The 17,697-nt window shown below is 38.1% G+C and overlaps 1 protein-coding gene across 6 annotated transcripts in view; it reads right to left on the bottom strand.

The window, feature by feature from the left end:
* The window catches only part of LOC111594979 (phospholipid-transporting ATPase ID), a 39,562-nt gene that overhangs the window by 19,462 nt on the left and 2,403 nt on the right, over nt 1-17,697 (bottom strand). For 3 of the 6 annotated variants that reach the window (XM_030225903.1, XM_030225897.1, XM_030225902.1), the window contains exon 2: nt 1,840-2,200. In XM_030225903.1, coding sequence (XP_030081763.1) covers nt 1,840-1,873 — 34 coding nt within the window. In that variant the 5' untranslated portion in view covers nt 1,874-2,200. Of the gene's footprint in view, nt 1-1,839; nt 2,201-2,631; nt 2,748-10,202; nt 10,266-17,697 lie in introns of those variants that run through there. The other 3 variants (XM_030225898.1, XM_030225899.1, XM_030225900.1) reach the window with 3 other exon arrangements.

The raw sequence follows: 17,697 nt of genomic DNA on the forward strand, positions 1-17,697 counted from the left end.
TTGATAGATAAAATAATTCACTGACTGACTGACCTACTGATCTACTGCGAGTAATTGATTGATCAAATGATTGAATGGCTGCTTAAATGATTGATTGACTAATAAACTGACTTTGAATGACTGATATCGTTAGCTGATTGATTAAAAACTAATTGATTAACTGATTGAATGAACGAGTGATTGATTGACTGATAGGTCAGTTAAGTAATTGACCGACATACTGAGTTAGTATTTCACTGATTGATAAGCTGACTGATAGAATGATGGATTGATAGGCTGATGGGCTGACTGTTTAATTGATAGTCTGATGGACTGACTGACTGACTGATCGAAAAGCCTGATCGACCACTGAAGTGAGTGACGATTGGTCGATGGACTGATTGACATTAACGATGGATTGCTGCACTGTTTATTCAGATGACCGACTGATGGATTGACTTATAAAACGATTGATATGCTAATTGACAGTTTGACTGACTGATTTACTAATTAGGTGTTGGTTGATTACAGGATTGAATGATAGACTCATTGGCTAAGCGACTGATTGCCAACAGGGACGATTGTCGATTGATCGGCGCACTTAACTGATGAAAACTTTTACGGACCTATTGAATAACTGTCTGCAATAACACAACTGAAAACCCGAACATTTTTTAATAGTCCTCTCCAATGTAGATGAGCACACAAGATGGGATTGCCACACATTTCAGGAAATATCTCTACAAGAGTCACTTTTTATAGTCGACTTATTTTTTACTGATTTTTATATCCTATATGGAGGAGGCGTGTCATATTCAGAGAACGAGCTGAGTCGATCCACCCATCCGCCCACCCAGCCACGCGAACACAGCGATATCGTAAGCTAAAGATTTGATATTTACAATGTATCCTCATGTTTACCATCCGGGGTACGAGCTTATCAATTTTAAGATAACTCATCCCATTTTGTCAGACTAACTGTGTAGGTTCCTTTAAGGAATACAGAGATCTTGTATATTTTGGATACCTTCCCACTTAACTGACATTTAAATATTTCAAATACTAGAGACTTGTGCATCTGGATCCCATAATTATGCCCTGAAAGTTCATCTAGAACAAAAGCTATTGAACGATTAAGTTACCTTAGTACAACTCATGGTGCAGTCCAAGCGCATTCGCTCTGTGTGTGTGCGTGGGCGTTGTTTACAATGTACATATAAAAGAATCATAGAATGATTGGAATATAAACTCTTCGCAGGGTTCAGAGTATCTCCTAGTCGCCCGTCTCGACTAGAGCATCTTTATTTGTTGTTCAAATTACTGAAAAAAGGCAGGAAATGTGTTTTCTGGAGTCACTTAATTCAACTCATTTTTTGGCCGTTATTGCGAAGTAAAATAGCACCGCACTCAGGAGGACGTTGGATCGTTCGAATATGTTTAATTAAAAATACAGAAAATAGGCGTCGATTTCAGCTTTTATATGTGCTGAAATCGGCGCGTTCTTACGGACAGAGAGCTCGTTGCCCTGATTAAGAATATATATACTTTCTGTTATGGACGAAGAAGTCCCATTTTCAATGGGTTCAGGATATAAAATTGTTATTTATATATTATATTGTTTTTTGTTCGTCCTTTTAGATTTAGAAGACATTAATAATTAGTTAATTGCACGCTTAATTGACAATAATTAAACTTGGCTGCTTCCTTCACAAACAATTTTTCTTGACCAATTTTCTTAGGATTATTTTCTTTAAAATGTGAAACTTTCAAAGTGGTGTCATTATTTTTAGTCTCCCTAGCTTAAAGATGGATAGATGAGGTATATCAAGATAATCAGATGAGTGGGAACTATTGGCTTACCTTTGGCTAGTTGTGGCTGAGTTTTTGTGCCCATTATGAAGAGATGCTACAGGAAATGCGGAATTCGTTGTTGTTCAGCTGAATGATTATGCGCGCTTCGCTGTCTCCTTCGCACTGCCACTCACACTGTCTGTCTGTCTCCCCCTCCTCTCTCTCTATCTCTCTCTCTCTTTGTCTAGGCTGCTGCGGCTGTGCAGCCCGGCGGTCTTGACTTCAATGGGGCCGCTTCAGCTCGACGTTTGCTGCTCGCTGCTAGACTAATCGCTGCTGTTGCTGCTGCTGCTGTTGTTTTTGTTGCTGTTGCTGTTACCAAGGTACAGACGTTCAACTCCATGTGTTGGCCTTGCCGTGCCGCGGTCAGCTGGGAAAGAAGTGAAAGGTTATGAAGATGAATCACATATGTATATCAATCCATCTATATATTTATGCAAACCAAGTTGTCCTTTTCTTGGCCCTAAATTATTGATGCCTGTTGTTGGACTTGCCCACGGTAAAGTCCGCAGCTGGTGACACACGCCATTTGACATGTACATAATATGAATAGGAACTTTTGGTCGACTGGACATCTGGACGAATTTCCATCGACTTGGAAAGTTTCAATGTCCCGGTGCTGTTATTGAATTCAAACTTGACCGGATTATTCTTTAAATCTTTTATGACAATTAACTTGTGGTAATTGTCACACGGCTATCTTCTTTAGTCTCCCTATTTTAGGTTAATTTCAATTTAGATTTTGATTTCGATTTCAGTGCTGGGAATTCCAGCAGTAGGTCATCAATAGTTTACCTTTACCTGTGCCTTCGCTTGGACCTTTAGCTTTTCCTTTAGCTTTAGAAATCAAGCAACCGACTGACCAACTGATTCAACTGAATAAGGAATATGGTCGTCGACTGCGTGCGACTCACAGCAGCTGTCCCGTTGCGAAGTCATTTGGCTAATGCACTTTGGCCAACTGCAACAGCCGAACGCCACACGGACGCATGAGACACCCCAAGACCGAAGCCCCCACTGGGCCAAAAAGTAAAAAAAAACAAACTTTTATTTGCTAAGTCAACTTTCGACTGGAAAACTCTTCCCACACACAGCAACAAATTGCGAAATTACTAAATTGCTGGCATTTCATAATTGACAAATCGTTGAGACGTGGAGCCAGACCAGGTCCTCAGCTGCACGCAGTCTGGCAACGCTGCATTTCTCGAATAACGCAATTGATTGATATTTAGATCAGGAATAAACCGAATGTCTATAAGAAGTTATGAATACATATTACAATTATCCAATAACATAGATCAATAGTTCTATGTAACAAAAACTAAAACACTCCATTTCTATAATCTGCCGAGAATCAGAGTAGCTCTATCACATCGAATTTTCAAGATATATGTATCAAAAAGTACAGTTATCTTCGAGAACTTGTCGATTGAATTTACTGACAAGCTTTGTTGTGTACCCTGTCTTCGAGCCTCTCGCTCACACACTGATACTTCTTTTACATACATATTTTTCAAGCACAATCGCCATTCAACAAGCGAAACTCCAATTTACCTGTGTAATTAGTTAGATAAATTGGCATTGGGATGCATTTACAGTTTGACGCTAGAACGATGCCACTTCGTTTGAATTTTCGGTCAGGTTGTCTTAGCACCGCCTCACTTTTTAAGCTTTTTCGCCCGACCACAGTCAACACTAACTACAAAGTCCGAGTGCGTCGCATATAAACAACGTTTCAACTGAGGACGCTCAAGTGTAATTACTGTAACGCAAATCGAAGGCATTCAAATTTGACTAATGAGTGTGCGTGCATGCATGTGTGTGTATGTGTGGGTGTACGGGTGTACAAGCCGGATATGGTAATGAGTGCGTGGGCGAAGGGTCCGGGTTGATGTTTGAGTACTGCGTTTTCACTAAATGCCCGCGTAATATTTCATAATTTATTTGCGAAGCGTATACAAAAGCTGATGGAGAATTAACAATGGCAACAACAACAAAAACAAAATAAACGTTGTGCGTTTCGTACGTAAGACCGATTGAACCGATTAACCGATTCGCCATGGATGAAAGACTCAGCAGCAAAGCAAATGAATAATAAACTGTCAGGCAAGCAAGGCTTGACGTGAGCGCGAGCGAGAGAGAAATAGACACAAAGTAAATCAAAGCAAATGATAAAACAATGCCCAAGAAAGGGGCAAAAACAAACTAAAGCGCAAAGCTTAACAAAGCCGACGCGGGATCGTAGCGAGTGCAAGCGCACCTAAAACTCACAGACAGCTGTTATCGGAGAGAGAAAGAGAGATAGAGATTGAAAGAGTATAATGCATTTCTGAAGTCGAACGGTAAATGCGCTTTATTACAACAACATTATTTCTGAAATGGTTTAGTGTATTTACAGCACATACCATGTAGTGTATAATATATAGTATTTAGTATATTGGATATTGGATATGGATATGAATATGGGAACAAAGATTCGAGCAAAGCCTATTTTAGTTAAAAGTACTAGGTTATGTTCTTTTGTACCTTTACAATGGGTACATATGCGAGTATGTTATACGCACAGACAAATGCGAGGTGAGTAATCGCGACAGTTATATGCGTAAAACCCCAAGAAAACTGAAAACAAAACAAGAGACGCAAAGCACAAAATCCAAAAGCAACTGAGTCGCTATTCAAATAGATGTGTGTGTGTATGCACAGTACAAACACACACAGGCAAATGAACAGCGAACCGGCTAAAAGTAATACTCCATTATGGGTAATTTATTGTGGAAACAGTGGCGAATAACGCGAGTTGAAAAAGTCTAAAAATACTCAAAATCATTTAAGGGAATTGAGAATTCGGAAAGTTATCCGATATTGCAAAAGATTTGGAAATGATAACTTGAGTACTGAATATTGGGGAATCTATTTTAGTGGCAAATTTATTAGAACTGCAATTAAAATAAATGCCTGGATCGTATGCGCCTGCTGTCATCTTACAATATACTCGTATATAAATAATATTCAAACTCTATTGGTTCCGTCTCTACATTCTACGTTTGATAGAACATAAAGGGAGAGAAAGAAATAATGAGGTTCAGTTAATCATCACAAGGTTACAGGGTATTTCAAGGCCGATCCCCAATTCGATAGCGACTTTTGGTACAATTGAAATAATGATGTGAATTCCATTGCATCGATTGTTAAATTATTTTGATATTAGCCACGGTCTATGTGTGAGTAGTCTATGGAATTGCGAACCATTAAGCCGAGAGCTTTATGCGATTATAATAAATACGTAATCCAACCGAACTAATCGGCGACTATTTGGGGACTCGCAATCAGCGCCAACGACCCACAAACCACACTCAAGTAGAGCCCATAAAACTAAATAAATAAATGTGCTTAGTTCGACTTTTATTGAACTAATTAACTCTTGCCGCAGCCAGCGACGCTAAGTGCGTGAAATTATTATTATACATTTATAAGTCTGGATCTTGAGCGATACTTCATGGCTTTGAGGAGGTAACCAGCTCGCATATGCATCTATTATTAAACCTTTATTTTCGACTTAATTACCGTACGATATGGCCAACATCTGATGTATATATTAACATATCTGTGTCATGTCACACGCGTCGTATGCGCAATTCGACACTGCGACTGCGACTGCGACTTTAATAAGCAGTTTCCATCATTAGCTGTCCATATTTCGAATTTAGGTTGATGGCACGTGGCACCTACAGCAAACCCTTTCATAATAATGGGAATTATAATTTGTTTTAATCATTTTAATACATATATAAAACTCGTTTTATACCCTAAGCACAGTGATTGAATGAGTGTTTTAGGTACATTGGTTTTGAAGCAGTAGTAGGCGTAGCAGAACCGACCGCTTATACATATTCTTCATCTAACCAAAGAGCTGAGTCCAACTAGCCTTGTTGCCTGCCCATCTGTTCGTCCGATAAGAGCTTAAAATGGGTATGTGTGCGAGTGTGTGAGTGTGTGTGTGTGTGTGTGTGTGTGTGTGTGTGTGTGTGTGTGTGTGTGTGTGTGTGTGTGTGTGTGTGTGTGTGTGTGTGTGTGTGTGTGTGTGTATGTGTGTGTGTGTGTGTGTGTGTGTGTGTATGTGTGTGTGTGTGTGTGTGTGTGTGTGTGTGTGTGTGTGTGTGTGTGTGTGTGTGTGTGTGTGTGTGTGTGTGTGTGTGTGTGTGTGTGTGTGTGTGTGTGTGTGTGTGTGTTTTGTGTTATTAATGATTGAACAAGCCTCTCTATGTAGGAGGTTCAGGGTAACTGTTAGTCGGGCATTCCCGGTTGGCACACTATTCAGTAGAGGACTTAGACTTGGACTTGAACTTGGCCTTGGGCTTGGGCTTGGGCTTGGGCTTGGACTTGAAATTGGACTTGAACTTGGACGTGCATTTGGACATCGACGTATACCCGGACTTGAGCTTTTTGTAAGAAACTCAATTCCAAAGGTATTAAAATAGGTAAAAATAAACAAAAGCGAAACCATTTTATTATAAGCAAATTGGCAGAGGCGAGGAGGCAACAATCCTAGGGGTGGTTAAGCTTGAATGAATGGACATTACGTAAGTGTTGTGGGCAAAACCTTAATCACTTCTGCATGCGCTGAAAGAGCTCCATTTATATCATGTATCCCTGCGCAGTGGACGCACAGAGGTAACAGTGGAAGCTTGTGTTCTTTTTCATAGTGGCGTCTTTTGTGCATATCAAAGTATACTAGGGTATAGCTGCAATGGAACGAATCGAATTGAATGCCATGTATTCAATTTCAATTTGAATTCTAATTGATTTCACTTGGTTAACGGCACCAAGCCTCGTGCGGGCTCACGTGCAAATTGATCAGAGACCGAGAGGAGCACACATAAGACTTGCATAAATAATTTAGCACACATTTTCCCGGTAAATGGCGGAATGAATTGGAAATGTGCAACAAAGGTCATTGTTTCCCACATATCAACATATCGTTGATAGCTCCAATTGCAGACCCCCTAATTGCAGTGCGTTCTAAAATAGCTTGTTAAATATAGCCTACATAGTCTGTCTTACGTCTATAGGTATTAAACGTGCCTTACTAGTCCTTAGTCCACTTACCTTCTCACTATTGCCACTTATCTTTTTACAAATTACTTGCATAGAGCCTAGCTGTGAGGAGGGTATCGGCTGCCAGATCACTTTAAGACGGCGATCAAGTGGGGGAAAAGCGATCATCTTAGCTTGGATATCAACAGAAATATGAAGGGATATAATGGTCCCGACGTATATCCTTTTATCTTTAAGTAAGACCTAGCTGTGTGGCGGATATCAGTTAAATAATCAGGCCAAAATGTTGAAGCTAAATAAATAATTTTGGATGCTCAGCATAACCAAAAACTACATTCAAGTGGTGTGCTAAGGTCCCCAGGGTAGACCAACAGTAGATGAAGATAAATCCGATCTCTGCCATTGGATATCTATAGATATGTACAAGAAGAGAGATGACGAGCTCAAGTATTTGACTTATGCGAGCCTTCTTTGTTATGAAGATTTCAATCAGTAAAGATCAAGTCTTGGATTTTATCTAAACGACTAAGAAATCAATGAATTACATAGGACCTCGCTGTTAGTAGACAAGGTAAGCCCTAAACACATTGAGAGTCATAAGCACATTGTGTGAAAGTGTCTGTAATAGCTAGATAGAGGCGTGGCAGACCCTTTATAGAATATACATTCTGGCTCAGGACGACAAGCCAAGTCAATGTAGAAATGTCCGACTGTCCGTCCGTCTCGTAGGCCACAAAAGCTAGAGACTTCAAATATTATATATACAACATGTATATTCCCGTATACCATAGTTATCGATAAATATCGATCATGTCATTTTGTTTTTTTTTTTATCTAACTTGAATGGAAACTTGACATTCACTGTACGGATTCCTGTAACAGACACACAAATTGCGCAAACATTTCGGATTTCGGATACCTCCCGCTTTTCCCCGAATTCGCAAAATAATACATATATTTGAAAACTGCGCAGTAAGCAGAACACGCGTCGATTGTTTGCTATGCAACAAAAACAATCTGTAGAAACGAGATAAGTTCCGACGATAAATTCCGACAGAATAAACATAAGCCTTAGTCTTTAAATTCTTTTACCCGGAATCATTGCGCAACATCAGATATCTGCATATCGACTTACGATCTTACCACATCTAAGCAACCAATGTCGATTCTTTAATGATGCAAGTACTCGAGCGAGTCCGAGAGTCCGCGATTTGCTGTCAGTGCCCTTAATAGTTACTCATTAGCCTTTATATATGAATTCCTCGAAGTGAGCAGCTCGTAAAGAACTACGAGTGTGTGGTATGAGCGAGTGGATAATACCAACTCTCTAATACCAACTGACTTTTTTGATCAAGCAAGAGCGCGTCTCGATTTCAAACTTGCTTATTTTAACTCAAAGACTAGATCGTTACAACTTAGTCGTGTTGAACAGATTTATCAGGAAAACATTGCTATGAGGCCTCATCATATTTTGCTTACATAAGCCTCAGATCGACTGTTTATCAACTAGTCTGTTGATAAACTGCATTCCCGATTGACATACATATGTATATATATATATGTATATATACGTAAATGTTTGACAAATTGACTTCTCGAGTTTCTAATCTAAACTACATCTGCTCTTAGACTCTAGGTCTAAGCGAGTCTATGATACTGTCTACGATCAACAGCCAACAACAGCTAAGCCGTCTTTCAAATGAAATCAAGTTATACTCGTTCTCAAAGTGAAGCGAGTATATTGGTTTCTGCATAGTAATTGACCCTAGAGAATTTCGGAATGTGTGTCAAGTCGGATAAACTATTACTGATTTTATGGATCCACCTGCTTTGCGCATGGCAAAAGTACCAAATCGACCTATGCAAAACAAAGCTACTACCAAAATTTCTTAATCTGCAATTAAAAAATGAAATGGAAGTTGAATTTCCAAGCAGTAAAACTGGTAACAAGTTTTACGTAGTCGGGTTTGGACAAGGGAATGAGGAAAATACTCTGCATAGACCAATGTAACTGAATATGAATGTGAAGTTGTGCCAATATAAGTATATATATACGATATACACTCTTTTGAAATTGTATAAAATAGTTTTTTCCCATCGCATACTGTAATTTGTAGATAATATCGACAGATTTTCCATTACAGCTATAATTTATGCGGATTAATAATTGAGTTCGTTTGATTTTCCGAGCTTAGTTCAACTTTTGTTCACATATTCTATAGTTTAGTTTCCGAATAGTTAACTGTCTGTTCCACTGTTCGTTCGTCCGTCCTTTCGTCTGTCCCTCCGTATGTCTCTCTGGCCATCCATCTGTTATTTAGGTGCGAGTATTACTTTCCATTTCTGACAATTCCATAGCAGTTATTATTTTTTGTAGGCACAGATATATATGTATATATACATTTATATATAGATATATATATACATGTGGTGGGCGAGACAGCCAGCCCACATGAGGAAAATGTTTCGAGGCTCTGTTAATTAAAATGAAAAACATTCCCTTATATATATGTATGCATAATATGAATGTGTATATATAGTTGACGCATATTTTTGATTCGTTCATTAAAAATTGATCGGATATTGAAGAGAAGTAAAGCTGACGTTTGAGTTTTGGGTTCATCCGTGCAACACGCACAGGTGCGTTAACCATTTAGCCTACGACTGCCTGTCAGTCCGCCGAGGCAGCCACTTGTTGAACGCTGGAAATGGGAAAGTGGGCCAGTTGTCGCTCGACACCCAGAATGAGTTATACCAGTCTGTCAAGTGATTGTCTGATGATTCCAAATTGGGTCGCCCAGCTGCGCGATGCGTGCACCGCACACAGTTGCGTGTCACCTGGCGCTAGCACAGGAACTGGCTAGCGGTGTAGTAATCTCCCTCGATTCCCCAAGGGGCCAAGCGATCCACAGCAGCTGATAACAAAAGGATGTTTCCATGGGGAAAGCCCTGACACATACAAAGCACGCAAAAACACAAAGGCGAACGAAACGAGCAAACAAATAAACAAAAATAATGTTAGAAAAGCCATAAATCCAAATAAATATCTAGTAATCGGGCAGGAATGCTCGACTAGCAGTTACCCTGCAATCAATTCAAATTCATATTAGTAGACTCTGTCTCTATCAGCGTATACCTTAAGCCTGCAGGATATACAAAATAAGCGATATCAGTCAGGCTGATAGGCATGCTCGACCAGTAGCCACCCTGCAAACATTTCAAATTGTCTGTGGCACTGTATGCATACAGGGTATGCGGAATATACAAAATAAGGATCAGCTGGAAGGCTGGTTGCATACGGTTGTGCTACCATTTACTTAAATACCGGGTACACTGGAAAAAGCACTGAGGCGGACAGGCAAGCCAGACCAGCAGCTACCCTGCAAGCATATCAAATTGTTAGATTAAGCCTCTGCGCTTTTATTTTAGTCGTTACAGATTATGCAAACTAAACAGATATAAGCGGGCGGCATGCTTTACTGGCAGATACTCTGCAAACGTGCGGCAGCTCTCCCATTCATAAAAAACTTGTAGCTGATTCTCATGGATAAGGCGAGGATATACAGGATATACCAAAGGAACGAAAACTGGCAGGTATGTGGCCATGCTCGACTAGCAGATACTCTGCCCTGCCATAAGCCAGCCGACAGGCATATTTACCGTTGCCGACAGTGCTCATTAGCATACCCCAGTGGCGCATTTCCATGGTTCCAGGGTAGACTGAAGAGACACCCACGCACAGTGAGAACACTTCAGCGAATTCCCTTGAAGGGGCACCCTGGTCTGAAGCTGTCGAAATTATAAAATAATTTTAATTTGCTTTGCAATCAATGCTCTGATTGAGTGATTGACTGACTGATCAACAGCAGCTAGAAAACTAATCAAGTTTACTCCAATTCAGATCTAAAGATCTTTACCAATAGCTAAAATAAGCTCTAGTTAAAATAGAGGCAAGTTCATTAACAAGGTTTGCTATCTTTATGCAGAAAATTACTAGATAGATCGATTTTAAAATAATTAGCTTCTCTTCCGCTGTCGGCTAGCATCAGATTGGAGCTTTATCTTTTGTCTAAGCCGTGGCGAGCTGTACTCAAATCTAATATACAGAAAACTATTTGCATTTCAATTGAATATTTATTATTTAGATTAAATAGACACATTTTGTTGGCTGTGGCTTAGACTTTGCCTTGGACTTGACTTGAATCTTATATAAATATATTTTCATAAGGCGCGCGATAGCAACTCTATTTCAGTTTCATAAAGTTACACTTATTAACTACTTGGAACGATCATATACCTTTACAGTTTCCGCCTAGTAAAAAGATATAGCATTTAGCAGTGCTGATCAGAAAAGTCATGGAATACTCTGATTTCTAAGCATGTGCGAATTGTCTGAATTGAATAAGGAACACTCCACATTTTTGCGAGAATCTATATACTGAACTGGGCAATCTGCAGCTCGTAAGGTGTTTGGGATATGCTGAAATAAGTGAAGTTTGACATCCATTTGACGGAGACAGACGACACATTATTTTGCCTGCTAATCCTTATCAAGAGTCGAGCTGAACGCTCGCTTATATTCAGAGCTTTCATATGCAATTTGTCAAGTTTTCATCAGTTAGCCCATGGTACAGAAAAAGAGTATAAGACAAATTGATTTTCAGCAACTTGGAGCAGTCACAAGAACTTGACTGGAATCGTAATTCATTTAAGCTAAGGATATTTGTAATGTAATTTCACAATTAATTGCATTTGGCACCACTGTGAACTGCTTGGGGCAATCCATTTCAATCCATTTGCGACATTGACTGAATGTCAACTTAGGCAATGTTTGTTGTGAATGGCATCCGAGCGATTGTTTGAGTTAAGTCAGTCCATACGAAATTCTTCAAATGCTAGTTGGCCATCATATTAATGGACGCCACATATGTATGTGTATGCATGGGAAGGGTGTTGTACATGCATGCATATACATGTGTGTGGGCGTAAACATAGCAGCTATGAGGCAGAGCGAGAGAGAGAGAGAGCGAGGGAATAGGGTAAATAGGTGGAACGAGTAGCGAGTGGAAGCGTATTGAACAATGCAATTAGAATTGCGGTTAATCAATTCGGTCATACGACTATCATTCACATTCTCATTCTCATTGTCATTCAACATTCACATTCAACATTCATAAGTTTTACTCCTAATTTGAATAATCGTTCGAACGAACTGAAAAGAGTACATGGATTTCTCTGTTCATCTTTGTCCTTTCGCTTGTTGTCTAAATGAAGGAGACTGGAATGTGCCCTATATATGAGGACTGCTATGATTGCACTCACAAGAAGACAACTCTGAACGTCCTTACCCCTTAATGTGGGCCTGTGAACGAGTATTACGCAGTCGCTTGAGCTCGGCAACTCGGCAACTCGTCAACTCCTATTCTTTCCGCTGACTCTCTCTGTACTGGATGATTATTTGGATACTGTATTTTTTGGCATTGCATTCATTGCAAATTGCAATTAAGCAGTTCGTGCCGCACGTGAATTCCGGACGCCTCCTTTATGGAGAAGGGCCATGGTCAGGGTCAGGATTTGTATGTGCTTAAACTGTATAGAAATGTCAACTAATGCAATTTAAAAACAAGAAGTCGCTTGGGGAAACCGTCTAGCCACCTGGCTGGCTGGCTGGTTGGTTGGCTCGTTGGTTGGTTGGTCAATCCATCAATTGGTCAAGCAGCAAAGCATTTAGTCGCGCACGAGCCATTAGGAAAACACACATTGCGAACGTCGCTCGACTGACCCAGGACACGCTATGCCATGCTATGCCAGGACACGCCAGCAATAACTGTAATAATAACTGACCACCCGTCAACGGCCCAGAGACGCACGCCCACTGGCCAACTCTCGACAGTTATTCGATTTTTTTCATGCCCCTCGACGCATATGCCATTCCATCCATACATCCATTTCGACACACATTTAATAAAACACTTGTTTCCCAGCTTATACTTAAAGATTAATATACGTATACATATGTATTCTAATACATATTTATGCCCTTTCTTTATAATCTACCAAACGAGCTTGGAATATTCTTGAAGCCCGTTGCAACTCATCCTGCTGGACATCATTGAGATATCAAATATATATTATTTACTACAGTATAATAAAATATAAAATATTTCTAAATATTTTATTTAATTTATTATTCTTAATACAACTTTTTAATTATAAATAAGATTTGTAGAAACAAATTAAAGAACACAAAATTTGATAGAAAACAAAATATTTTAGAAAAGAATTATTTTAAAAAGAATTAACCGTAAATAAAAAATATTTAAAATTATTTATTTATAACAAAATTGATAAAGAAATGTTTATTAGAAACTCTTAGTAAGATTGACAATCAAATTTTTAAAATTAATTTTTTTAAATAATTAAATCGAATTTTCAACGGAATCTTTTTTGTAAAGAAAATGGTTATAATCATTATTTATAAATACATTTTTTAGAAATTTGTTAAATCTATAATTTTTAATTTCTTCAAGAGTTTCTACAATTTTATTTATCTTATTTTATTTTTAAAATAGTTAATAAATAAATAAAAAAATTGAAATATATTTTTTCAAAGTTTTAATTAAAGAAAAACGTTTATCAGAAAATATATTTAAATATAAAAATAAGAAATTTATTGAAATGATTTCTAAAAACAATTTATAACTACGAATTAACTTTGTTTATAAATAATAAGTGTAAATTTCTTTTGTACCGATCTCGAGTTATACCAAATCGAATTAAAATTAAACAAAATCTATAATCTTTTTATACTCCATGCTAACCAATTTCTAAGACTCCCCTATGCATTTTCCCCTAGCTAATCAAAAATAAAATAATATTCCATATTCCATAATATTTATTTACAAATGTCTAGGGAAAAAGAGAATTATTCTAATTTAATGCAATCTAAAGGATTCTTTACTATTATCACTTACAGGGTATTGAAACGCCGACTACGCAAAGAGAACAGAATGCTCCCAGGCTTGTAGAGCTTTTTTTGCCCGCTTGACCACGACATTGGCCCCCTACCGCCCCCTTCTGGCCAACCACACTCGAGCCCGGCTGAATGGCTTTGGTGCCTTTGACACTGACCGAAGCGAAAAGGACCTCGTTCACATCGACGTTCATGTCTGTGTCCTAGTTGTAGCGTGCACTTGCTACTTGCTGTTGTCCTGAGTCCACAGGGTCCCAATTGTTCAATTGTTCGATTGTCTGATTGTACGTTGTACGCTGTTGAGTCCGCTCTCTTTCCCTCCCTCACTTTCACTTTCATCGTCGACAGTCGGACAGTGGGACAGTGGGACAGTGGGAGATTGAAGGGCAGCTAGTGGGTCGTGGCTAGCGGACTACGCAGTGATTTCGTCGGGCCACTCTTAACTATCCTGCACTGTCTCGTTTCCCCTTTTGTCTCTAGTGTCTCTAGTGCCTCGACTGTTCCGACTGTTCCGACTGTCTGACCGGCTGCTGTCAATCAATGCCTTTCATTGTCTTTCTATCAACTGCATACGGAACTGTAAACAATTAGATCGCATATCAAATGGAGCTGTTTAATGGTAATGCATACGATATTTTCCGAATAGTTCCGGCGTAGAGGCAGGCTAACGAAAAGTAAGCAAAAGTCGGTTTACTTTTAGTGCTTTTCATTTTAAATGCTGTATCTACTCAGAAGACGCGCAAAGCTTGATAAGTATTATAATCAAAAGTATAGAAACTCACTCTAAGAAATTATTAGATAACAACAAATCTAGTGTATTGACAAAACTTTGTATCCTTCGAAGGGTTTTTTATTTCAAAATCAAATTCAGAATTCTGTAGAGTATGCATTATTAATCAGACTATACATTCTGGATTAGTAACATTATATGTACTGATGTCATATTATATTATAGTACCAGAAGCAGCAAAATTTGCCATTAAATATGAATGTGGAATGTGGAATGCGGACCGCGATTCGGTTCAGAGTATACAGTAAAATCAGCGTTAATAGACAGACTTCTGCGTACTCAGTTTTGTATCCGGCTACCACTGTGAATAATATATATTCCTGATCAGAATCGGCAGTTCTGAACTTTTGTCTGCCTGTCTGTTTGGGAACATAAGAGAGCAAGCAAGCGAAGCCTTCTAACTGATGCCTACAGATTCATTCGTATATTGATTGTAATTATACTTTGTTGTTGTTCTTCTTCTTCTCCTTGAGAACATCCATGCACCAGAAATTTGATAAGCCAAAACTCAAGTTATTTTTAGCTGTATATATACAACTTGAAACTCTCATCTAGATTCTGAGATGTACAAGTTGCCTTTAATAGTCAGATAGTTTGCTTCTTGTAATCAATTTGTAGTAGAGAAGAAGAACCTTATAGGAACGATCTAACTATGTTCGGAGACTTCACATATTAATTAAATATATTTATATCTAGTTGAAATATATTTATTCTATATAAATATCTATATATTTCGTGACACATTTATAATGAGGTTAAGTTTCTTTAACTTTCAGATGCATCTGTCGCAATCTCAGGTAGAGCTATTGACCCATCGTCAAGTTTTCTGTTTATTGAGTAATTTTGTAGACTGTAAAAATTGCGTTTTGTAACTTGTTTGCACTCAACGTGAGTCGTACATAGATATATGCTTATATACCTGTATAGAGTGAGAGAGGTATGTAGGCAAATGTATGTGTGTGTGCCTCAGTTATTGTTCGGTTGCAGAATATGAAGTTGTTCAAATTGTAGCTCCCTCAACTATCTAGTGAATGCCTTATCTTTGTTTTCGGTGCCAGGCGTGGAACGAACGGCCGAAGCCGTGAACAAAGATCGCAAACAGAACCAAAAGCTACAAATGGAACGCACCTAATTACTTTCACAGCATTACTCATAGCCAGACTATATATATCCAAATATATATGTATATATATATCTAAGTTACGACTCCCAGTGGAAGTTTAGACAAATGCATTTGTAAAGCCAACGGCCCAATATTCTATTAAGTTACATGGCTTACACTTGGCTTAGATATTAAATTAAGATGGCAGACTCCTATGAAAAATATAAAGTAATCTTCAAACACCGCATTTACTTTCCAAAAGGAGTTCTGTTGATCATATGTTCTAGGTCTACATGCAGAGGGGAGATATAGTTATTTTCTCAGCTTTCAGTGCTCCAGGTGCACATTTATGGAAGAAATAGGCTTAATCCCGTTAGCTATAATACATACACCCTTTTATACAGACGACTCTAGCTTCAAAGCAGCGATAAAAAATGGTTAAAAAACTATATATAACTATTTGCGATATAACAAGTCGCACTCTGAAAGATGTGGGTACCCAAGAATCAATATTTTGTTGCCTTAGAAACAAGAGATTTTTAATTTTTGATTGTATATTAAAGTATACTAGGTACCCTCATCTTTGAAAATATATATGCATATATTTATATAGGCATACCAATTACGCACTCTTCCGCTTAAGGTTCTGCTATTCAACATGTTTCGCATTCAGTTTTCGCTTTTATTTTATTCGGGTTAACAAATACAGCTTTTTAGATGGAACTGCATGAAAAACTCCGGCCGGGAGTGCCCTACTCGGAGATACTCTAGACCCCTAGACATGCGCACACACGCACATACACATCCACACACACATACATGCACACATAAGGCTTATGCTACGAGAACATAATGGTCGAGTATCTTCTGCTCTAGTGGACTTTCTTAATCTAAATCAACCAGCGCGTGGCAATGCATGTAATGCAACCCAAAGTCGTTGAGAAAGAGGGATGTATCCTAAATCCTAAATATACTAAAACTAATAATAAGAATAGTTCGATAAATCGTACCACGATATATACAGATATATAGCATTAAAATCTCAAATCTCTAGCTTGTATTATATCGTGCATATATATATATTTAGAAGTCCTTTATAAAAATATATTATAAATTCCCATTTTCAATTTGATCAGGATCATAAAAAGGAGATTGTAGCTTTTCATTAGATTATTAGCCATTAGTCACAGCAGAAATTGCCAGTTCTAGAAATCTCCATTAATCGATTTTAATAGATGCAGATTGTTGCATTAAATCTTAGCTGAGCATCTGCTATTGAGAGTTCACTTATCTATCCAACTCAACTGAGTCGAGATAAGCTCATGCATGCACAGACTTATGTACATATACAATATATATATATATATATATATATATATATATATATATATATATACTGATTTTAGATACAATGTAGAATGGATTGTCTGGCGCTGACTATCGCGACTTTATCTGCGTTACGGAAACGTTTGTCGACAGCAAACAGTTTTTTAATGTGTTCACAAATATATGCATATATGTGTATGTATGTGTATGTATGTATATATGTATATACTTCGTTTAAGCGTGAGCACATAAACTAATTACTAAACTTTAATTAGCCAAGAGTATGGGGAGCAGTTTAATTGTTATTTAAAGTCAAAGGTTAACTGATAAAAGCAGGAAAAAAGGCAAAGCATTAAATTAGCAAATTTCAGCATGACAATTTATTTGTTATAATAAAATTATAATATTTGTTGTTTATCTCTTGCTTTCTGATTCTTTTTTTGTTAGCTTTTCCTTTCGTTTTCGTTTTCGGTGTCGTTCTTATACATGACATCATTTGGAATTGGACGTCAATTGGAACATGGCTCGCTCTCTGTCTGCCTCTGCCTCGATCTCGATCTCGATCTCAATCTCTTTGACTCTCTCGCACTATCTCTATCTCTATCAGCGGTTGTGCTGCTG

This window comes from Drosophila hydei, unplaced genomic scaffold (assembly GCF_003285905.1).
Source record: "Drosophila hydei strain 15085-1641.00,03,60 unplaced genomic scaffold, DhydRS2 tig00008148-arrow-arrow-pilon, whole genome shotgun sequence".
Lineage (NCBI taxonomy): Eukaryota > Metazoa > Arthropoda > Insecta > Diptera > Drosophilidae > Drosophila > Drosophila hydei.